The sequence below is a fragment of the Periplaneta americana genome, chromosome 2 (assembly GCF_040183065.1).
Source record: "Periplaneta americana isolate PAMFEO1 chromosome 2, P.americana_PAMFEO1_priV1, whole genome shotgun sequence".
NCBI classification, from domain to species: Eukaryota; Metazoa; Arthropoda; class Insecta; order Blattodea; family Blattidae; genus Periplaneta; species Periplaneta americana.
In genome coordinates this window covers 116,375,124-116,400,893 of record NC_091118.1, presented here as the reverse complement: position 1 = coordinate 116,400,893, position 25,770 = coordinate 116,375,124, and the positions used below count along the sequence as shown (strand labels likewise).

The 25,770-nt window shown below is 35.6% G+C and overlaps 1 protein-coding gene across 3 annotated transcripts in view; it reads left to right on the top strand.

Moving 5' to 3' along the window:
- The window catches only part of LOC138694534 (uncharacterized), an 87,985-nt gene that overhangs the window by 36,471 nt on the left and 25,744 nt on the right, over window positions 1-25,770 (top strand). For all 3 annotated transcript variants that reach the window (XM_069818357.1, XM_069818359.1, XM_069818358.1), the window contains exons 2-3: window positions 1,655-1,831; window positions 21,166-21,327. In XM_069818357.1, coding sequence (XP_069674458.1) covers window positions 1,658-1,831; window positions 21,166-21,327 — 336 coding nt within the window. In that variant the 5' untranslated portion in view covers window positions 1,655-1,657. The remainder of the gene's footprint in view (window positions 1-1,654; window positions 1,832-21,165; window positions 21,328-25,770) is intronic.

Sequence of the window (25,770 nt, the reverse complement as noted above, 5' to 3'; positions counted from 1 at the left end):
GTTTTGGATTGAAAGTGCCTTTCAGCAAATAATGAATGATCTATGACTGCCCGAGAGAATTCGGAGCCCACTACAGAGAAGAACACAACGTTACATTTATATGCATGGACAGCATTTTGAACAACTGCTCTAGGTATAATTCAGTTAGGGATGTCTGCACGTCTGCTCTTAGCGAGGAATCTCAAAATTAAGTGTGCATTATCTCGACAGCGGTTAATTTGCAGATCAATGTGTATTGAAGATTTTTTTGCTTGGGTTAGTGTGTACTTTTCATCTGTAAATTATTGACAGTCACTTTTGAAACACCCTGTATATAAGGATGCATCTATTATAACTTTTTTGTTTGGAAAGGTATTGGAATTTTTTATTTTGAGCTTTATGTTAGAACGAGGGGTTAACATGAGTGTGGAGATTTGGAGCATGTAACTACATTATGGTACAAAATACACGTGACGTCATCAATTTTTCAAATAGCACTACATACTTTAATCATGTTACATTGATTACACATATTAAGACGAGTTCAAAAATGTATCACAATGTCACTATCCTAATCAATAACAACGAAACGAAACAAAAACGTACTTCCAATGTGATGTTATGCGTTGATAGTCACAGAAGATATTCCAAATGGGACAATTCACATTAATACACATTCGAAGGCGTTCCCCGAAAGACCGTATGACTGCCCGGCATGTTGCTGGCTGAATAAACACACAAGCCTGTCGAATGCGTTTCTGCATGTCATCTGGTGTTGTCAGAATGTTCTGGTACATACTGTCCTTTACAGTTCCTCACAGGAAGAAATCGAGTGGCGACAAGTCCGGAGAACGTGCAGGCCATTGTACGTGGATTGCGGCATTCGACAGTTGTTGTGGTTTGTTTACATGTTAGACAGCAAACACACAATACACGACGTGTACGGACGTCATTCGTCTTTCGTTTTGTGTAAGTTAATGTACAAGATGAATAGGGGACTACAACAAACGACACATTCTGATGGCATTCATTTTGCATTTTGTTGTTATTGATTGGGAAGGTGACATTGTGATACATTTTTGAACTCGTCTTAATGAGTGTAATCAATGTAACTTGTTTAAAGTATGTAGTGCTATTTGAAAAATTGATGACGTCACGCGTATCTTGTACCATAATGTAGTTACATGCATCACATCTCTACACTCATGTTAGCCCCTCGTTCTAACAATTCTCAAAAACAAAAATTCCAACACTTATCCAAACAAAAAAGTTGTAATAGGTGTACAAGATAAATGAGATACGCTGTGTTTATATGTTAATTTCTTAATTATTAGTATATCTGTAACCCGATATCTAAAATGAAACAACAAGCTTTATGAATTATTAGAAAGTCAGTTCCTTCCTACTTGACGTCGCGAGTAAGCGAACGACGCGGAACTAGGAATTGGATTGCAAGCACTTTCGGAAAATCAAATCTCAAAAGAGTTTAAAATATAGTACTTGTCTTCACAAATGAGTCGCTGTGAATATCTGGAATCTGTTTACGCATGATCAGCGCGGTAATTAAATGTGGCGGCTGTAGCGTTATTTTCCTCTTTCGTGACGTGTTCTAGGACCTGCAATATAATTTAATTTGTGTGTGTTTAATCTATGACCAACTTGTACTGTCTTGCAGGCAATGGCAGTGCAGATCCTTGACGAAGATCATCTGGCGATCTCCGCCATCGTGACTGTCACCTTACAGGTGATCTTTTTCACCATTGCGGCAATCTTCCAGTTGGATAAGTTGACGGACTTCGCTGGCGGCACCAACTTCATCATCCTGGCTCTGCTCACACTCTTCCTCGCTCAGGTAACACGCCATCACCATCACCATCACCATCACCATCACCATCACCATCATCATCATCATCATCATCTGCAGGAACCGAGCGTATTAATCCGTTCCGTCCTCAAATTTCTTCCAGGGTGGAAACTTTCTTGTGGTTGGTAATCTAATATTTGGTATGGAATCCTGTCTAATGACATTGTCTCTATGTGGTGTAGTCTGTACTCTGACTTTTTTTCTTTTATTTGTCCGTATTGCCTTTTTATTTGGAATTCTTCTCTTAATTTTGCATTTCTTTTCTTGTCGAGTAAAGCATTGTCTGCAACAGTTACAAGTAGAGATGAGTCGGAATCGTTCATTGATGCAAGCTATCTCTTTGACTCTCGTGCCTTTTGAGGAATCGTTCAAAAGAGCGATACAGTACTCTCCCTCTTCCCCCAAGACGGTATTGGTTCAACGGAACAAATTATGACTGTTCTCTGTTGTCTCGGAGTCGGAACATGCCTTGCGCAACGCAGTACTGCAGGCCCGCAACAGCTGACAAGTGAGCAGCTCGGAGTCGGAACAGTGTTATTTCGGAACAGGAGGTTCCGACCTACTGTTCATTTTTGCAACAGTTCCAAAATAACTGTTGTGTTATTTTTTACCCATCTCTAGTTAGGAGGTGATTCCACTCCTTCATATTATCCTAGGATGACCAGACGTCCCCGATTTCCGGGGACAGTCTCCGGTTTTGAGTTGCTGTCTCCGGGGAGCAAATGTCCCCGTTTTTGTCCCTGGAAATTAATTTTGTCCCCAGAAGCTTTTATTTTGTTTCAATAACATTTTACTAGAACTGCAGCGATTCATTCATATTTCTGAACGGTTCTCAGTATGAGACAGAGAAACCAGCATGCACAGTACTTATGTATGAGATATTCTGCACTTTTTGAGAAGAACATAGCATCTTTGTCTTTGGTCATCTTAGCATCCGCGTTGCCCGGAAGCCTTAGAACTGCCGTAGCGTCCATTTTCAACTAATTAAAAAATGAGGAATTTTGTGACAAACCAACAGATGAAAAGTGATATGATGTTTTTCAATATTAAAAAAAAAATCCATTCAGTTGAAAATCTTCTCAAAATAGTGTCATTAATGACATGTCTCTGTCAATAATTCATAAGTTTGAAAGGCTTTTCTCCACAATGAACTGAATCTGGACTAATGAAAAGTCAAGAATGAAAATTGAAACAGTTAAAACTTTGTTACAAGTGAAAACAAACTTTCATTTGTCATATGAAGAACTTAATGTGAAGCTGTTTGGGAATGAACAGATATTTAAAAAGATACATTCTTCAGACAAGTACTTGCAAAATGTGTGTGTTAGAGTTCAGTGTGTACAATTTTACGTATGTGAAAGACTTCCATGCATGCGTCAGTACTGAAATTGAATTCTTTAGTGGTTATAATTATGTATAGGAGTTTATGCATTTAATTTAAAAAGTTAAGATACTTTACAAATTTAGTGTACAAAGTTCTATCATTGTACTACAGTTACATGTATTTTCTGCAACATTTCAATGGAGCGTGACAAGGTAAGCTTTTATGGTTTTTCTAGAAATAGCCGATGTCCCCTGCTGGACCATAAAAATTCTGGTCAGTCTAATTATCCTGATAATTCGTCCTCAGATTTCCACCTTTTCCGATCTCTATCCAACAATCTTCAAGGGACTCTTTTGGTAACGAAGATGCTTTACAAATTTGGTTTGACGACTTCTTTAACTCCACACCAGCAGATTTCTTCAGACGCGGAATCGAAAAATACCCCAGCGTTGGCAGACAGTCATGGATAATGTAGGAGAATATATTACTGATTAATTTCGGTCTTCTGTTCATCTCAAATAAAAAAAATTGTCACAGCGAAAGAACACAATGAACATATGCACCAACCCAATACATTCCCTTGTATGTAGTCAATACTACGTAGTAATTTGTCGTTCTTCGTACCAGTTTAAGGCTTGTTATGTGTAAAATTCAAACAGCTGTATGTCTACAACCATTGGAAATTAGACACGTTTATATTAACTTTTTACTTAGAATAGTCCACACTACCAGCCTCTAAAATAATATTATTTCACTTGAACCGCACTGCATGTTAAAAGTAGTGGACGGGTTTCTAGTTTCGTACCTATTTTGTTTGACCATTCTAAACGAGTCATGTGAACTGATGCCTATATGGGCAAGCGCGCGCCGCGCGCTTTAGAGTTCAGGAGAGCCTGAGCGCTTTACAGCGGAAAGGAAAGGGACAGACGAGTGAGGTAGTATTTGCCGCTTGGTCGAGCTATATACAGGGATGTCCAGCACTGATTCAATAGATAATGGGAAGAGAACTGATTAAAACTGTATCCATGTTAATTTTTAGATTTGTCTGAGAAGTATAAGTGCGTTATAAGAATGTAAGTTTCAATTTTAATGCCCATTTTTCACGAGTTTCCTTTTTATTCAAAAGCAGTATTTTCAACTTTTTACAGGAAGGTGAAATTTTCAGATATGTTTATTTAGTAGCCTTACAGGTACTGAAACAATGTTTTCGTAAATCTAATATATCGTAAATATGTATTACTGAAGATGCGTATTGAAAATTTTGAAAATATTCGCATGGAAAATGTTTGTAAGAAAATAAATTAACAAAGGAACTACTGTTACATCATAAACAAAGATATGTGCCCAAGTGTTGTAAAAACGTCAGCTCTATAGCTTCAGCAGATTTCGAGAAAATGATTTAATATTCTGATGATAGGAAGTTGCGCACCAACATCACCTTAAAAACATAATGCGATAAGAGTTTTGTTATGTAATATTAGTTACAGTTGAAACATATACCTAGGTAACTTTGCTTTGTACTGTAATATTGTTTTTATTAGTTTATTGATTACTTTATAAGGCTAAATATACCATTAATATCAATTCCAACTTATCATGTCATACTTAATCTTTGGGATATCACTTTCTTCATGAATGTTGTTTCATTCACTTAATATAGTATACGTGTAGTTTTACTACTATGAAATTTATGTGCATATTCTTTCTTAACTCTTCATTATATTATTAACTGCAATATTAAGAAACTGGTGTTAGTACTTTGTTTTACAGACAATATAGATAATATCAAACAGCTAATAGCCATATAAAATAACGACATAAAATTTCACGTTCTGTTTGAAGTCTGTACACCACTGTTTCCTTAATCCAACAGGCTCCTTATTCATATACATAATCCTTCCTCCTTCTATACCTAGTGCTTGATGACCGATCACGACGTCAAGGTCAGAAAAATGCGCTTGCTTTGACATATCCTAGACTATGTTATTTAGATATCTCTACGTTTCATGTAGACTATACAGAATACTGCTGTTAAAATTCTATAGATCCTAAAACGCCTAAATGAACCATAAACTCCTATAAATGCCTGAAACCTCTGCTTGTGCCTGAAAAGCGACTTTTTAGTATTTTTCGTATATTTCAAATAAAAATATCTGTACTAAAAACAGAAAAAAATGCCCCAAAACTACAATAATGGTACTTAAAATTAAAAAAAAAAAAAAAAAAAAAAAATCTCTTGCAGACAGAGAATGGTCTGGCAAGTTCGTTCCTTAGCATAAAACTAGTAGTAAGTTGTTCAGGTTAGGCGAGAGCTTACAAATTAGTTTTCGCGTCAATGCACCCTCATTATGCAAAATGAAACTGACCAACCAGCAATCAATCTTTTTCACTGATACAATTTGAGTCTTCAGTCTAGTTGTGCTCATTGTCAGCACCAGTTCATTGTACACAAATTGCATCTAAAATGAAACATTTATTAGGCTAATTAAAATTAAAATTATTAATTGTTAATTTCATATAATGTACCAGAAGTCCTAAACTGGACTTTATAAAGTTCTAAATCTCTGTTTTAGCACCTAGAAATCTGTTCCCTAGTTATAAGATTCTATCAATTTCTAAACCTCCAGGATAATACCAGCGAGAGCTGGACGATGACAAAGAAACATAAATAACAAATTCAAACCTTATGAAATATATTTCCTCAGAAGAGTCGCTGGTTATAAAAGAACGGGCAGAAGAAAATATAGTTATTAGACAAGAAATTAAAATACTTAAAATTAACAAACCTATCACTCAGAACAGGACGAATTGATTACAAGATAGGCTGCAGGTAGAGTACAAAAATTAATTTTAAAGTAAGATAAAAATATAAACGAAAGAACAGGAGTAAGGTTTCTTTAACACGAACGAAAAAAAAACGGGACACAGAATGTATTTATTTATGATGTATCCCAGAAATGCGTGACCGCTCATAACTTGCTTCTATGTTAATTGAAGCAAAACTAATTCAGCCATAAACAAATCATAAATTGAAAGCATGTTATTGCCTCTTACCATACTTAATGTTTTATTTTGTAGGCCTACAGTTTTAAAATTTAATTGTTATTAAGTAACTAGTCATATTTTTTCTGATATCTGTTGAGTCCATACATTGCTATTTATTATAATTTCCTTGAACTGTAACTAAGTGACAGATCTCATGTCATAATAAACCTGTAGAATTATTCTGACAATTTTTGAAAGCTGTTTATGTTCATGTCCACTGGGCAATAAAAAATCCTTTCCACATTAATATCTTGTCCAGCCTTCGAAAATTGAAACAGGTGTACATTTGCCTGTCATCTAAATATATGACATGGAATTTAGTGACGTCAATAAAAAACTTGTAATAATAACGCATTTCGCATGCAATCAAATTTCGCTGTTCTTTCGTAGAAGCTCATTTAAGTCCACAATGATGATCTTGTACATAATTTAGCGTATTTATAAGCCATTTAAAATAATTCGGAACTTTTTTTTCTTCCTGACGGGGAACGTTTTTGCGAGCTTTAAAACTACACGATTCACCACTGCGGAATAACGGTTAGCATGCCTGACTGTGAAACGAATGGGTCCCGTTTCAAATTCTGGTTGGAGCAAGTCACCTGGTTGAGGTTTTTCCGGGGTTTTCCTTCAACCCATTAAGAGCAAATGCTGGTTAACTTTTCGGCGATGAATCCTCGACTAATTTCGCCAGCATTATCACCTTCATATCATTCAGACGCTAGATAACTACAGCAGTTGATGAAGCGTCGTAAAATAGCCCGCTAGAAAAAAAATATAAAAAATAAAACCGCACGTTCGCGGTTTCTTGGAATGTTTGGCAAACCTGTAACGGTTACTTTCGTTTTGAGATACCCAGGCTATGCTGTCGTCCCCCTCATCATACATGCTTTCTACTATACATCATTTTCTACATACAACTTGATGGCTGCTTTACTCAATTTTATTAACTGTTTAATTTCATATCCTACTTTTAACATTATTTTAACTAGTTAAGACTAAGTGTTCATTTTGTTAACATGTTCCATTCGACCTGAAGATGCCAATATAATTGGCGAAAACGTTTGTCGTTAAAATATATGTGATGTTAATTTTGTTATAACATAATTTAATGTATTTCTTACTGTTAAGTATTGACTGAATTACATTCTTCTTTTAATTAATATTATACTTAACGGACCAATATACCATTGAAAAAAACAATGGAGCTATATTAGTGGAGTGAAAGTTCTAACGGAAACTGAGGTTTCCGGAGAAATGCAGACTTGAAACGGCTTTCCTACTACAGAATCACACACGGCTGCGAAACAACTGCTGGAGATCTAAACTGATTTCCTTACAATGTTCTGCACAATGATTTCATGTTTTGTGTTCCTATAATGTGTTTCGAATTTTTATTTCCATGACTAGCGTTTGCAGAAATGATGCAATTAGATAGGAAGAAACAAATTAAACTTAATCAAGTTGATTGTCCAATGAAGTGTGTCCAGTGGGTGAGCCAGTCTGGATAATTGTTGAACAGCCCTAGCCTGTTTGAACTTACGATAAACCACTTAATCCTACTATACAGCATACAAGTTACAGCTTAAATATAAAATACAAATTTTGGAAGAAATTTGTTACTTAGGCCTAATGTAAATATCATGAAATAACTAATTTGTCTAATGTCGACAAAATCGACAATAAAAACATTGTAATGTTTCCCTAGTTAAAATACGTTCTGTTAAAACAACCCTAAGGGTTTGTGATTTTGATGTAAAACCACGTCTTTCTTCTCACTAGGTAAGTATAGGTGAGGGTAACTTGGAAATTGACTGTCACATAAAAATGCTCAATTGTTTCCTTGTCTTCCCATTGTTATCCTTATCTTCCGTTGTTTTTCTTGTCTTCCCGTTGTTCTTCTTGTCTTCCTGTTGTTTTTCTTGTCTTCCCTTGTTCTCCTTGTTTTCCTAGTCTTCCCTTGTTCTCCTTATCTTCCCCTTGTTCTCCTTGTCTTCCCCTAGTTCTCCTTGTCTTCCCCTTGTTCTCCTTGTCTTCCCCTTGTTCTTCTTGTCTTCCCCTTGTTCTCCTTGTCTTCCCCTTGTTCTCCTTGTCTTCCCCTTGTTCTCCTTGTCTTCCCCTTGTTCTTCTTGTCTTCCCCTTGTTCTCCTTGTCTTCCCCTTGTTCTCCTTGTCTTCCCCTTGTTCTCCTTGTCTTCCCCTTGTTTTCCTAGTCTTCCCTTGTTCTCCTTATCTTCCCCTTGTTCTCCTTGTCTTCCCCTTGTTCTCCTTGTCTTCCCCTTGTTCTCCTTGTCTTCCCCTTGTTCTCCTTGTCTTCCCCTTGTTCTCCTTGTCTTCCCCTTGTTCTCCTTGTCTTCCCATTGTTCTCCTTGTCTTCTCCTTGTTCTCCTTGTCTTCCCCTTGTTCTCCTTGTCTTCCCCTTGTTCTCCTTGTCTTCCACTTGTTCTCCTTGGCTTCCCCTTGTTCTCCTTGGCTTCCCCTTGTTCTCATTGTCTTCCCCTTGTTCTCATTGTCTTCCCCTTGTTCTCCTTGTCTTCCCCTTGTTCTCCTTGTCTTTCCCTTGTCCTGTCTTCCTTGTTCTCTTTTATTCTCATTTTCCTCCTTGTTTTTCTTGTTCCCTTGTATTCCCCTTATTTCTATTGTGTTCCCCTTGTTTCCCTTGTGTTCCCCTTGTTTCTCTTGTGTTCCCATTGTTTCCCTTGTGTTCCCTTGTGTTCCCCTTGTTTCCTTTGTGTTCCCCTCGTTTCCCTTGTGTTCCCCTTGTTTCTCTTGTGTTCCCCGTGTTTCCCTTGTGTTCCCCTTATTTATATTGTGTTCCCCTTGTTTCCCTTGTGTTCCCCTTGTTTCCCTTGTGTTCGCCTTGTTTCCCTTGTGTTCGCCTTGTTTCCCTTGTGTTCCCCTTGTTTCTATTGTGTTCCCCTTGTTTCTATTGTGTTCCCCTTGTTTCCCTTGTGTTCCCCTTGTGTTCCCCTTGTTTCCCTTGTGTTCCCCTTGTTTCCCTTGTGTTCCTCTTGTTTCCCTTGTGTTCCCCTTGTTTCCCTTGTGTTCCCCTTGTTTCCCTTGTGTTCCCCTTGTTTCCCTTGTGTTCCCCTTGTTTCCCTTATGTTCCCCTTGTTTCCCTTATGTTCCCCTTGTTTCCCTTATGTTCCTCTTATTTCTATTGTGTTCCCCTTGTTTCTTTTGTGTTCCCCTAGTTTCCCTTACGTTCCCCTTATTTCTATTGTGTTCCCCTTGTTTCCCTTGTGTTCCCCTTGTTTCTCTTGTGTTCCCCTTGTTTTCCTTGTGTTCCCCTTGTTTCTCTTGTGTTCCCCTTGTTTCCCTTGTGTTCCCTTGTGTTCCCCTTGTTTCCCTTGTGTTCCCCTTGTTTCTCTTGTGTTCCCCTTGTTTTCCTTGTGTTCCCCTTGTTTCTCTTGTGTTCCCCTTGTTTCCCTTGTGTTCCCCTTGTTTCCCTTGTGTTCCCCTTGTTTCCCTTGTGTTCCCCTTGTTTTCCTTGTGTCCCCCTTCTTTCCCTTGTGTTCCCCTTGTTTCCCTTGTGTTCCACTTGTTTCCCTTGTGTTCCCCTTGTTTCCCTTGTGTTCCACTTGTTTCCCTTGTGTTCCCCTTGTTTCCCTTGTGTTCCCCTTGTTTCCCTTGTGTTCCCCTTGTTTCCCTTGTGTTCCCCTTGTTTCCCTTGTGTTCCCCTTGTTTCCCTTGTGTTCCCCTTGTTTCCCTTGTGTTCCCCTTGTTTCTCTTGTGTTCCCCTTGTTTCCCTTGTGTTCCCCTTGTTTCCCTTGTGTTCCCCTTGTTTCTCTTGTGTTCCCCTTGTTTCCCTTGTGTTCCCCTTGTTTCTCTTGTGTTCCCCTTGTTTCTCTTGTGTTCCCCTTGTTTCTCTTGTGTTCCCCTTGTTTCCCTTGTGTTCCCCTTGTTTCATCTTTGTTTCTCTTGTTTCCCTTGTGATTCCCTGGTTTCCCTTCGTTTCCTTTGTGGCCTCTTGTTCCCATTTTGTTTCCTCTGTTTGTCTTGTGATCACCTTTTTTCTTCCTTTTGTTTCTCTTGAACTCCCCAACTCCCCTTGTACTCCTTCAATTCCCCTTGTACTCCTTGAATGAATTCCCCTTGTTAGGTACTCCTTGAATGAATTCCCCTTATTAGGTACTCCTTGGATGAATTCCCCTTGTTAGGTACTCCTTGAATGAATTCTCCTTGTTAGGTACTCCTTGAATGAATTCTCCTTATTAGGTACTCCTTGGATGAATTCCCCTTGTACTCCTTGGATGAATTTCCCTTGTTAGGTACTCCTTGAATGAATTCCCCTTATTAGGTACTCCTTGGATGAATTCCCCTTGTACTCCTTGAATTAATTCCCCTTGTTAGGTACTCCTTGAATGAATTCTCCTTGTACTTCTTGAATGAATTCCCCTTGTACTCCTTGAATAAATTCCCCTTGTTCGTTACTCCTTGAATAAATTCCCCTTGTTAGGTACTCCTTGAATGAATTCCCCTTTTTAGGTACTCCTTGAATTCACTGTCTTCTGCTAAAGAAAATGTGACAGTCCCATTCATGACTCGAGGTTAGAACACGTACCTGAGTCATTTGCATAATTTAGGGGTAACGAGTTTGATTCATTACCATAGGTTGTATAAAAGCGTGGTTGAAATCCCATGTCGCTTGACTACTTGATTGTTTTTCCTTTTCGAAGTTTTCCCGAAAATGCAGACTGCATGAAGAATCCTCGTACTCTTCTCGCAAATATTATCTCGTTTATTATCACCAGGGAACGGATTTATATGGACTAAAAATATATGAAATATGTAAATATATATGTAGTTATTTTTACCAAAATATGGAATTAAATATGGATTTTTACCAAAATATGGAATTAAATATGGACTTAAAATTATAAAAAAATGACTATGTACGTTAAATATTGGTACATTTTAATCAAACTAAACAAAAAATATAATGGACGTACCTTATCTTCCAATGTAGTTTCAACAAAACACAATTTTTATTGTCTGTTACCATAACAATAGGTTACAAACATTTCTTTCAAGTGCTGAAAAGTGAATCTTCTTCTATTGTCTCTGAGGATAGATTTATACTGACTAAAAGAGCGTTCGACGTCACAAGAAGTAACTGGTACATAATTCAATTTCACAATGTCTGCTGGGGATAAGTCCAAGTTAATCTTCACTGTTGATTCACCACTCATCACAGCAACAACCTTTTGTAGTTCTTCATATCCAGGGTTTTTTGAAAGTACAGTGTCCACCTTAGCTCTTACTGCATCTGCAACTTTACCTCTACCACGATTCAGTTGTTCCACAGTACTATTTATAATTTCAAAACTTTCAGATAGTGAAAGGTGCCTATTTTGGAGACTTTTGAGCGTTTTTATGATGCATGAAAATGTATGCTGAATGTGAGCTAAGTCATTCTTCACACTTATGTCACAGGTAACTGTTTTCGCAGTATCAATTGAGACTGCATCTTCAGAGTCCAATGCAAGGAGAACATTGTTAATAGAGTCTATATGTTCGGCATAATATTCAACTGCTTCTAGCCATGTACCCCATCTAGTTAAAATTGGCTTTGGTGGCAATGGAATTTCAGGGTACATTTCTTTCAACACGTTAACTCTACTGGGAGCTTTGAGAAATACTTTTTTCACTGATGAAATCAACAAATCTACTTTAGGGAAATTGTCTCTGACCACTTCTGCCACACGATGAAATGCATGCGCCACACAAGTAAAATGAGTCAATTTAGGATATACAACAGATAATGCTTGTCCAGCTTTGACCATATAAGGGGCAGCATCGCTAATAAAGAATAACACATTATCGTACATAATACCCTTTGGCCACAGGATACCCATAGCTTCGTTGAACAGTTTAACTATAGTTTTGTTATTGCACTTTTCTAGAACATCACAATGTAAAAGAATTCGTTCAGAATATTGTTCACTTAACAAACCGATAACTACATTACCAACAAGTCTACCTTCTTTGTCGGGAGTCTCATCAATGGAAACCCAAATTGAACTATCTTTAATTTCATCTCTTATCTTCTGTATTGTCTCATCGTAGATGGATGGAGCATACGTCTTCCTAAGTGTTGACTCATCCGGGATTGTATGTTGAGTATATTTTTCAAGGAATTCCCTGAAGACCTTATTCTTTAGTTTGTAGAGAGGAATATCAGCAGAGATGAGAGAACGGCACAGGTCGATGTTAAACTCAGATCTTACATTCGATGTTGTTGGTTGTGTTAAAAACAATTGTCTCTGCTTGGAATTTAGTTGTTTGTTGGCCTGATGTTTACTAGTTGTAATGTGTTGTTGCACCAGGAACTTTTGTGTAGATGATACTGCACACTGACACAAATTACAAAATAATATTTTATTGTCAGTTGATAAACCATCTTCTTTAAATTCTGAAATGTAACTTGTTAGTTTTGATTTTAAATTGACTGAATGACGTACTTTTGGCATATTTACCGTCTTTATAGTATGATTTACAAAACTGAACCTATGTGTACTCTGACTGGCATTTAACTGTTGAGCTGCACAACTGAAGTCTGTTAAAAATTTTAAATTAAATTAATACAGTTTTGTAACTTACTTTCCCATTGTTGATAGGACTGCTAATTTTCAAATAACTCTGATGTTAAAGGGATTACTGAACATGTGTTTAAATCTCTATTGTTGAAATGTATTTTTAAAAGTTAATGGAATTTTGTTTTGTTTTATTGTTAAACCTAATATAATATGGACTGTTTTATATGAAATATGGAAAATATATGGAAATTAACGAAAATATGTACTAAACTCTAAAATATGGAAAAATATGGAAAATAAAAGTAGGATTTTTCAACCCTACACATTGTGAAACATAAAGATAATGCAAAATATAAATTATATTAGCTTTATAAGTAAATATGTATTTACATATAAATCCTTTCCCTGATTATCTCTAATTCCACTAATCTTACATTAATTTGCAGTTGATATACTGTAGAGTCACCTTAATAATCGATTTACATAACATAATGTATTGTGGTATTGTTGTTCAATCAGAATAAGTATTTCTGCTTGAATAAAGATTTAAATATTGTTGAAGTCGCACCGTCAATTAAGTGAATAAAAACAGGCTATTAAATAAATCAAGTTTGTTATATACAATCATAATGCTCTACCATTTTGAAAGCCACCACTTTGGATGCAACTTTAAAATTTTTTTAATTGAAAGGCGGTCACGTGACCACCCTAAATTATGCAGAATTTTATGAGTAAACCAATGATAAGTTCGGTTTTCAGACATCTTTATTTCTGTTGGTAATATCGCACGACACCCATAAATATAGATCAATGTCACTGGGTTTTTTTCATGGTTTCCCTCAGTTACAAAGGCAAAGCAGGATTGGAAATTTACATACCATGGTTCATCACCACCTCAATCACCATACCATAAACATTAATCAATATATATAATGAGCTACGTGAACAAAAGCCATGTACAACACAAGAAACAGAAACTCAGCAATAGTTAAAACGGCCTACTGATATACCCACAGATTCTAAATACGCGATATGATCACAGACGTTAAAGCACGTATAGCTTAAATAAACTAAAAACTAATAATATGCATCTTTAACATGATGAGGCCTTTGAATGCGGTATATTATGTTTATTTCTGTAGTGTTGACAGTTTTGTCAGTAATATATAAAAAAAAAAAAACTGTCCTATGTTTATTTCCATGGCAATATATTTTCCGAAATTGTTTGTTGACGCAGAAAAGTCGTATTCAAGTGTGCTAAATTTGACGTCCAATGTTGAGCGAGAGTATTCTAATTTTAGTTACTGTTGCTTATGGAAAGCCGCTGTAGTGGTTGTTGACGGATAAAGGCTGCTATGGCGCCATTTGCGCGCGCTTCTTCCGGACACGGCTCTCCAGGTGATATCCCGATGCTGTTTTTTTTTTTTTTTTTTCGAATTTTTTTTCGGCCTTCGTGAACCTTCCTCTGCCTCCTCCTTTTGTTTTCGCTAGTTTATTTGCTTTTGTGCGGCAGTTAGTCTTGACATTGTGTAGAAGAGAAATAAAATTTAATAAAAATTTAAAAAAATTACGTTTTTTATTTCTTAAACAATTTTATTTTTGCATGTTGTTAGGCATCGTTAGAGCTTTATAATCAGTGTTTAATCGTTAGCGTATGTTGAGTGTTTCACGAGATATTAAATATTTCAGATGGCGAGAGTGTGAAAATCATAACGTGGCCGCCATTTGGACAGTTTTCAAGATTTTTCAATGTTTTTTTTAGCGTGTACGCATATTTATTACTTTCAAACTATGTGTCGTTCACTGCTCTAGTCGAAGTAGACGCGTAGCACTGTGAATAAACATAGACAACGCAAAAGTTCGACACCGCGAGCGCCGAGAGACCCCCTCCCTTCCTTGTGTACTGAAATGTATGATGTTTAACGTTAGAAAGTGGATTAGGAAAATAAATCATGTGTGGACAATGCTTTCATTGTGACAGAGATTAGTTAAAAGCATGTAGAATTTAATACACAAACTTTTAGTGCCTTCATTGACGCTGAGAAAGCATTTGATCAAACAAGTACAATAAAGTTACAGTATGTTCTTACATATGAAAGGTTACTTGACCGTCTAATAAGAATAAAAGCAAGCTCTGAAACACTGTGAAATCACTTCTTCACAAATAGTGTAAAAGCTCAAACAGCACCTCTTCTGAAATAGGTATCAACTATTTTGCTTTCCCTTTCAAGTAGAATACCTTTCATAGACGTTTGGAATTGTAAACCTGTAATTATTTTTTGTGTTAACAAATCTATTGTAGAGATTTTATTACGATTTTCTTTTTGTAATTTCATTCGGGTGCAGTTCAGTATTCTGTGGGCCATGATTTCAATACGTGCTTGGGCGCATGTTCGTCGAGTTTATAAATACTAATTGTTACGGGTATATTCATATCTATTTACTCTGATTATGTTACTAACTGTTCGAATGGTTATTTCGCCTGTATCTACAAAATTTGAAGAAAACGCATAAGATCTGGTTTCGGCTATTACTATCTTTAAAAAACAAGCAAATCATTACAATTGTTTTGTCAGAGGAACTTTCTGTTCTGAAATGCTTTGTAGCTAGTAAAATATAGCGATCGTAATTTTTTAGAGTTATGTTACTAATTGTTCGTTTGATGCCAATTAATTTCAACTTTGTAGTCGAGTTGCTTTAAAGCTTGCTATATGTTTGTTTCTTGTGCTCTGAATATTTTCCTGTTTATTTTGGAACCATGGCAGATCAAAGAAACTAAATTTCAACGCTTTTCCCACATCTTTAATGGCTGAAAAGAAACAAGTTGCATACAGTGTGGAAATAAATGTAATTGCAAATCTTGCCTGCATGGAGAATTTAACAATAAAAATTATCACATTTCCGTAATAGTCCCATACGAAGAACTTCATACTGGCGTCAGTAGAAGATACACAAATATAATACCTACAAGTATACAAATATTATTGCTCCGCAGTTACACTTAATTGTAGTGCTATTACCCTCAGTATTCGCGTGGCATACATTTGTAATCCACTGCTGATTATTACATCATTACATTTCTGATAGTGTGAATGCTGATAGCGTGAAACTTTCAGTATCTTCCTGTTACAGTTCAGCTCTGATGTTTGGCGTGTATGGATGTAATTGTGACTTTTTTTCTGTTTAGCTATATTATACTGTAGGTTTTTAGAATTATCTGCGAGAGTGCTAACGCCAGTGTTTTTAACAGAATAATATAAGAACATATTTTCGATTTTTTTTATTTGTAATTTGTTTTATTCCTATAAGCCGTTCATAAGACAATTTTACACGTATTTTCTATTGTTGTAGTCCTTATTTTATCCCGCAATATAAATGATTACGTGGACCTATTGGACCTATTTGATATTCAGAGACCGGAAGTTTAGGCATTATGAATCAATAAAATAGACAGGAAAAAGGCATCATAAATAGCTAAAATAGGTAGGCAAAAAGACATTATAAATAGCTAAAATACGCAATAAAAGGCAATTACAAAGACCTTGCACTAGACCCACAACCTTTAAACTTTCCACAAAGGGGTTTCGGCAGCAAGAAAAGCTTTACATAAGTCGAATGCAAATTGAGATTTTCGACTCGATGTTGCAATTACTGTTGGAAGCAAAGAAATCATCTTCCCTGTAGCCTTAGGAAGTGCATTTTTGTATTAGGTTGTACTGATATGTTGCGATATTAAATATTTAGCTAGCTACAACAACGTCGCAATGAAAACTGAAAGAAAAATAACCATTAAAGATAACGTTAGAACCGCACTCATTGTTGCCTTGTCAAAAAAACACGAGCGATAATTAAAACGCTTACTGTTATACATTTTTGCACGGCAGCACTCATTGTTGCAAAGAGAATATGAACTGACTGAAAGACAATAATATACATTCGGTGAAGTCACTTCCATTGTAGCGGTTATAGAACTAAATTAAAATACACCTGTAGGCAATTTTTAATAATAAATTAATAAATAATAGATAAATAATAAAATAAAGGCAAAAACACTTTTTGTGAATTAGGCATTTCTATTAAAAAAGGCAGAAAAGGGCAACAAAAAACTGTGACGTTTCAATCACAAAGGTATAGTTTGTACAGATTTACTTTCAAAATGAAAATAGATTTAACACATTTTAAAAGGCATTCTGCCAAAGTTCCGGTCTCTGGATATTACAGAACAATGAATTCTTCTCGTATGAAACAGACATGTACGTGAACCCAAAAGAGATTTAAATTTTATGAGTAGTTAAACTAAAAAATAAGTCTAAGGTATATAATAACCATAGAGTTTTAATTACATCCCTTGCATCATCATATCACTAATTATATTATATTGGCATCACTGACTTAAATACTAAATTCTAAACATAGTTACACTGTTATATCACAAACAATTTAATAGAATCAGTAAAGTAATATTACTTTATTGTAAAATTACATATTCATACGTACAAAAGAATTGATTATTAAAAAAAGAGATGGATTACAAATGTAATCCACGCGAGTACTGGTGTCACAAATTATAGCGCGAGTACTGATTTTTTTTTTCATTTTAGCAGATTATTTTACGACGCTTTATCAACAGCTTAGATTATTTAGCTTCTGAATGAGATGAAGGTGATAATGCCGGTGAAATGAGTCCGGGGTCCTGAAGGGTTGATTATAATTCACCTACTGATTCGGAAATATAAGATCGTTCTATTCCTATAGTATGATTAGTAATGTATTAGTTATTAATTGTATTATCTCTACATTCCATTTTAAATCCTGTTTGTTTACACATTATAAATAATTTGGAAGCAGATAGCCTACATCGTTATTTGGCTCTCTTATTTACGTGAAATAGATTTATCATGTGTGACTGATTATTATGAAAGAACTGCAACCAGTATAGGGTAATTTTTAATTACTGGGAGTGATCACAAAAAATTCCAGATGCTTATGACGAAAATATTTGTAGTTTCTAACTAAAGCTCTTTTTAATAATTTATTTAATGGGACTATTTAAATTATAACCAGTTCGATTTCGAGCGTAACATGTTTTGGGCGAAGATTTAGCCTATATTAGTGTAATAATCACAACTGAGCTTAATAAACGGAATCTGTGGCAACTGGTGGGATGGTTGTTCAACATAACGAATGGACAGCAGATAATGCTTCCATCACCGAAGAACTCCCGACGACTAATGTAAGTGCTGCTGTTAGTCATAAGTGGAGAGACGGGAGATATTTAAGAGTGAAAGAGAGAGAATTTGTGTTTTTTTTTTCTAATTTTTTTATAAAGAGTAAGGTCTTCATAATACTAACTTAAGCCCAAACACAACAGCCTGACATATTAAATGCAACCACTCTAAATACATGCATTTAAAGGCAACCGTAAAAACGCAAAATAAGGAGCTCCAAGCTTCTTGTTTTAGTTTGGGTCAAAGCTCAAAGTGAATGTCAGCAATGACAGGACAGGAGTGGCCCTGTAATGGACAATCGAACGCAGAATAAACATATCGTATTTACCGGCGTGTTAAATGTACCAACAGGGAACTGAGTAGCACTACTTAGATGCCCCTGCAATAGAGTTACCGCCCAAACTCCATGATACAAAATCAAACAAGATGTTAAAAAAAAAAATATTCATTCGACAACCAGAAACAGAGTACTCCTCCCAAAATTGATTTTGTTTATGTCACTCAAAAGCCAGTGGAATTGATTATTATTCCTTACGCATAAGTTTCTCATACTGAATATGTACCGGGACATCATTTTATTTTTACTAAAATTTCTAATATTAACCCGGCTATACCTTTGAATTAAAGGTTGAGGATCGGAAACACTGTTTGTTACCCCTTCCACGATCGTAGTTTGATGAAACTAGCTTAAAATAAAAACAAATCACTTTACTGGGTATAGGAAGGAAGAAAAGTAGTGCATCCATTTACGTAAATTAGGAAATATTACGATTTTGATTTTTACAATTTTCGTTCGATTTTTATTTACTCAAAATATAGTGCAATATTAACAATACGTGCTTTTTGCTTACTAACTGAACTATCCAGGCGAACGTATTCATTATGCATTGTATAGTATACTGTGTACAGCACATGAGCATACAATATGGAGAGTGCATTTAAATTGAAAAATAATCAAAATCTGGATATTTTAAAAAATTGTTGAAAATGGTGGTCGTTCATTTCGATACACGCTTCAATTCTTTTGTACATATTCTTAAAGACGTTTTTAAGCATATCTTCGGAAATTTAATGTATTATTTCTTGAATGTAATTTTTTAATTCTTCTGTTGTAGGATGTATAGCAAACACAACTGTTTTACAGTAACCTCAAAGAAAATAATGCAAAGCACTCAAATCAGGCCACATGGAGAGTCATAATCCTGCTCATGTTGAAATAGTTCTCTACCTACTCTATAACAGTGTATCTAACATACTGTAAATTCAATCTTCACTTCTGTCCGATCCGCACAGAAAAATTTACTCAGACATGCTATCTGTTATCCGCCCAAATGGTTATGTCGCAGGGTCGTAGAAAGGGGGAAAATCACGTGACACTTACTTAACGAGGCCCTTTTATTTAAATTGTTTTTAAATTTTTTTGTATAATATTACGTTGTCACTAGCCTTTACAGAGAAACCGGGATGTGACGTAACCAAAGGACGTAACAGTACCTGTGCGAAAATACCTATGATTCAATAAATGAATGCTCTTTCTTCACTGAAAAATCCGACCATATTTCGGGAACGCACTGTACTCACTCAGTGGTGTGTACTGTACTATGACCGTATAACGCTGACTGCATATGTGGCCTTGGTTCTGTGTGAGGACGGGTGGAAGTTTACTAGTAGAAGGGGTGGAGTGAAGTACATTCCAAAACTCAGGTACAATAAAAATTGAAGTAAAAATAAAATGATGTCCCTGTATAATACAATAAAATGTTTTTTTATCATCCGAGTGTCTCCAGCGCACTTTATTCTGGAGACTTTTTTTTCTTGTTAGGAGGGAGGGAGGGAACATCCCACGCACTACGACCTGAGGTCTATTGTGGGATATGGAATGAGTTACGTGCCCACCGATCCTCTACGCGCACCGACCTAACCAGTCCCTACAGCCAACAGAATCCATGTACTTAATTTAATTTTCTTCCAGGTGTAGCAAAGTCTCTCGGCTTTTTCTCAACTAAGGATTTCCAAGTAATTTCTTGGATATCATTTCTTTCTACTGCTTTACAGATTTCAAACTAGTTCCATCCTCTCTATGCTGTTACTGGTTTTTATTAATGCGTGACCTATTCACATCGATTTCCTTTTCTTTATTTCTTCGCACAACAATATTTGTACTGATAAAAAAAACAATTCCTGGTTGCTGTTTAAATTTGGCCAGTAAATTTTATATATAGTTCTTAAATAGCAATTAAGAAATACTCCAATTCTATAGAGAGTTGGTTCATTGAATGTACAGGTTCCACATGCGTATAATAGGCTATATTTATTTTAAAATTATATTGGATATTAATTAGTTTACAAAGTGGATGGAGCATTTAAAAGACAAATTTTTCTTTGTTTAGACGGCTTTCTAACCACCATTATTTGCCACATTTCACTCAACTATCAATTTTTCAATTGCTATATGAATAATCAAATTTTATTCTTTTTATGTTTTTGTTCACGTCAGATTATTATATTGACGTTTAAATTTTCATTTTTAATATTTTATAAGAAATACAGGGTTGTCCATATATGACGCTCTCCTCACAGCGTAAGTCCAGAGGTATTTTCTGTTACACGCCTCACACATTTTCCGAGAAATCGGCCGCTGTTTCTACAGTAGTTACTCGTACTTTAGTTTCTGAAACCTGGTTAGCAGAAAAATGTTTACAAATAACATAAAATTGAATACAAGTTCATTTTATCACAAGATATGTTCAAAGTGATCTGCTTCAGTACATTTTTGACACCTGCGAAAATTGTTCCGAAACATTCGACTAATCACTTCTTACGAAATGTTCGAAATTACTTGAGGGATATTTTATTCGACTTTTTTAATACCTAACTTAAAACTAATAAAACTCGCTGAAATATTCTATATACTATTCTCAACCATTAGAAATTAGTAATTCCTCCAGTGTTCTCAAAAATAAATTACAAATATATGTATAGTTTGCACTACATTAAGAATGAATGAGTAATCTCTTCAGTATGTCACAAAAGACTGAAATGAACTGCACACATGCAACATCCGACAAACGCTCTTGAACTTTGGCGAGTACTGCATGCGCAATGTGAGAAGCAACGTTTCTGTGTGTCCAATGGTGTCATATAGGATGACTCTGTACTTCGCTGATGTTGTTGAACTGTTTGATTACAGACTTACGATAATCGGCAGCTGATGGTGACAGCCTTCATCTGCTTGTGGGGCGTCCGACTGTCAGGGTATCTGCTGTATCGTATTCTTAAGATTGGACGCGACAAACGTTTCGATGATAAGCGCAGCAACGTGATCCGTTTCGCTGTTTTCTGGACGTTCCAGGTGGGTGTGTGTGTTTGTGTGTGTGTGTAGTTTGCGAAAATATTGTCCGTGTCAAATTTCTTATTATTTCATTTGATGTTTTTTTTTCTTTATGTTCTGGTTTTGTTATTATGCAATTTTTTACTTTTGTTGTTTCTGCTCTAGTCCCAGTCCCTGTCCGTAACCTAATTATTCTTCTAGATGAAATCTTACGAATTGAACTTATGAATATAATTGAAGAGTGTGATCCCAAAACGCGTTCAGTCCGTTTTTATGAAAACACTGGGCTAGTTTTTATCCACCAGACTATGGACTGAACGAGTTTTCAAGTGACATGCACAATAACACAAACTTTTAGACAAGGATTTGGGGTTGTTTTGGAAGGAAATGGAGCTTAAAAAATAAAGATAGAAGTCTCAAAAAATCATATATGCATAAATCATAAAAATGTCCAAATGGACTGAGCGAATTTTGGAATCACACTCTTCAATTAACGATGACTGATGATTATGTAAAATTGGCTTGTACGTAAATCATACATACAGTCAACTCTGGATATAGTCAACTCGATTATAGTGAACATTCGGCTATAGTGAACCTAAATCGTTCCGTTTATAGTGAACCCTCACTTCGATTTTAGTGAACATTAAAAATTCAAGTTACAAGACTTGTATCCTACAAATTCTTATTTGAAGTCAGATCTTCTTGTATAAAATTGAAAGAATGTGTTGAGAACAACAGTCTAAGTTTCTTACTCCTTTAGTCAAAGGACAAAGGTATGATTAGTGATTCCTAGACAGTGAACTGTACTGTAAATCCAAGCATCGCGTGACGACTTTGCCTCACTCCACCGTCGAAGGGTTGCCATTCAGTTCTCAGGCACACTACTCTACTGTTATTTCTAATCCTCCACCGTCAAAAGGTCGCCTTTTGTTCTCAGAAACATTTCCACTATGATGGATAGCATCGAAACAATGAAAAATGAAATTGCCTTCTTTTATTAAAAGGGGATGGACATTATGTCCAGATCATAAATGAAGGTAAGAATGCGATGGCTTTCAAACTCCATCAACCCCCTTCCAGTTTCCATTAAGTGACCTGGGAAATTCCAAGACTGAGTACACAATCACACCACAATAGCGTTTACCATTTCTACCTGATCAGTATGTTTCTAGTGTTCGAACAGGGAATGTACTGTTTAAAAATATCGAAGAGTAAGTGTTTTCTTTGGAAGCTAAGGCGAATATTATAAGTGACATTGAACGTGGTCTTTCGCAAGTGGACGTGGGTCGACAGCATAGTTTAAGTAAATTCAACTGTGAGTAACAGTATGCAGTATATAGTGTAATCCATTCGACAAAAATGAAATATTTTAGTTACTGTAGCCTATAGTATTTTATTTTCTTGTTCAAATTTCAGTCATTCCTATCATTTAATGTTAGGGGAGAAACACTTCGGATTTAGTGAACCTCGGATACAGTGAACGAAATATGCAAGTCCGCAGAGGTTCACTATATCCGGAAATATACGTACAGTTTCCCTGGAAAGGAATGAGACGATTGAATATTCCTAAGTCTCAGATGTAAGACACTGTGCATGATCGGAGACCAGAGCACTGATACACAAGATAACGAATATTGAGTTACTTAAATGCAATCTATTTGGTTTGTTACTACCATCGTTCCGAAATTCACTTCAAATACTGCAAAAAATATGATAATATTACGTAGATAAAATATAAATATATACGTAAATCGTGTAGTTAAATCGACAATGGACCTTCATGACTAGATCGACACTCCGCACAGAAAGGAAAGCTTTCGTGTCGTTTCAATAGCTCAGACGCTAAGACTTCTGCCTGTTGTGTAGAAGAGAGCGAGTTCGATTCTTAGTCTACATCAACGATTTTTTTTTGTCTAAATAATGTTGAAATAGCTAAGTAACGTTGAAATAGAGTTTTACAAAGCCCTGAGATTAAGTGTTAATGATCACAGACAATACAAAATTACAAGTTAATCTAGTGAATGCATTTATACACACACACACATATATATATATATATATACAATGTAAATGCATATATATTAAAAACTAACACTTAAAATGAAATTAAAAAATATTCCTAAGCCACACAGACAAACTTTACAAAGGTTTAGAGTCCTTAGGCTATGTCATTTGCTGAGTAATTATTACAATATTTTATTAGTAGCTTTCCCATATGTGTAAGAAATGCACTCGCACAAAACACTTTTTGTTAAAAGTGTGGCTTTGGATTATTTCATTCTCACCCCTTCAGTTCATTTTAACTATTTTATCTACGTGTTTCCAATAGTGTTTAATTTAATGTGCATTCAATTTTATTCACGTTATGATTTAATGAAAAATCAATGTTGCCGTTATTGACTAATTACATATATTAATACTAATTATTAAATGCAACTGTTAAGTAACCAATTGCAGTATCTTTTGCAAAATCTTTAATGTTTAAGTTGTCAATAATTTTTCTGCACCATATACTATAAGACGTTAAAAGACTTTGCAATAGATTTGGAATCCTCTACTTTATAATCACTTGTTTTAATGAAAAAAAAATTTTCTTTCTTAGAATATCTACAAGTTTAACTTCAATAACATTCCGAATAGCTTTAATTGCATTATCTGAATTTTGCACTTTTCTATTCAAATGTATTCTATTTCTCTCTTTCATAATTTTTGATAAATTACACTGTACTTCTTGTAGTATTTAAGAACATGAGGATCATTACATTGCAGCTCATTACATAGAGATTCTTCTTTTTAATACATGAGATTTTTAAGTCCCTGCGTTATTAACATTTTTTTACTTTTGAATTTTTTCATAACATTGAGTGGAGAACATCCACTGAGGTGATTCTGAAATTAAGTGAAAGATACAATACATTTACTCTTAATATTAGTAGTACCAGTATCATATACGCTTTTCCAAGATTCATTTTGTAGACATAAATGTAAATAATCACTAGATAGGCTACAGCATTTACGACCCTTTTTTAGTTTTTAAATTAATATTTTGAAATTGTTCAGTGACATTGGAAACATTTAGGATTTGTTTATCATGTTCAGACAAGCCATTGATTATAGGTTCTGTCGAATAGAAATTCAGTCTAATTCTGTGTACAAAACTTTTATCAATGGCTGTGCTACATCAGCTTGTATGCTGGTGGAAAAATTACGCTACGACTAAGGTTGTCAGTTTCAAGGAGTGAATTTAATTTACTTTTACGGAAAAGTTCAGAGAGATAATCTATGTTTATGTCACTACAGAATAGCCACCTATGCCCACCGACGCCCTCGAAATCGAGACGAATTGTGGAGTCAAGTTGTTGACACCTGGGAAGATCTCGCCGGGGATCAGAACCTATTCCACAATCTCGTGACATCCACGCCGGATTGACTTAGAGCTGTAATAGAAGCTGATGGCATGTGGACAAGATTTTAAGTTAACAGGTCTCTTTTTGTTTCTTATGATTATTGTTTGAGGAAGAATACTTTTAACTTCCAAGGAAGATTTTTGACGAGGTTCAGCCCACTTGTAAGACCCAGAAATTGGGCATAAATTATTCCATATTTTTCGACAAATTAGACAGTCGAGGAACTCTGAAGAAAATAATTACATCTCAATAAAAAAAAAGTTTTACCCGGGATCGAACACGAGACGTTTCGGTTATACAGTGGAACCGACACGCTACTATATGAGCTACCGAGACAAGACAGCGACAGCAGCAGTCCAGAATGTAGATCCCATAGCAGGCGTTTGCCATTCGGTACAGAGAAGCAATTATATTTTGTGACTCGAGCTATGTTGTGAAATCGTGGCCTTAAATGGCTATCTTCTTCGTGATTCTTATTCTGGTCCTTGTCCTTGTAACAATTCTTGTTGTATATGTCATGGTATTTATTGTTACGTCGATATCGAGTGAACCGCGCTGTAGAACTTTAACTTCCGACGACCAAGAGTCGTCTCATTCCTTTTAAGGGTAACTGTACATACATACCTGAAACAAGTTATTAGCAGAAATATTCCTGCGCCTATCAGCATTATAAATCTCTTGGGGCTCTTTGAAAGAGTTGGGCACTGTTCTTCGGAGTTGAAGATTGGTTCTGGCATAATTATCTTGTTTATATAAATACAAAACTAATCGAATCTGAGTTGCCGACATTTATCCGAACCATGAGGCTTTCCCGAGTTCAGCTCAGAACATAATGCGTGGGCTTCCTTGTTAATTGTTTACATTAAGCTGAGGACGCAGCTCTGTTGCCACATTACATACTGTCAATCTCTATTACTAAGTTATTTGAACTGTACTGAGAAAGACGTACTTCAACCACATTTAGATACACAGTACAAAAAAGCATTTCCTCCGTTGAAACGTATCTACTATGAGTTGTGTTGACGTAAGTTTCGGTTACGTTTTCCGGAGGGTA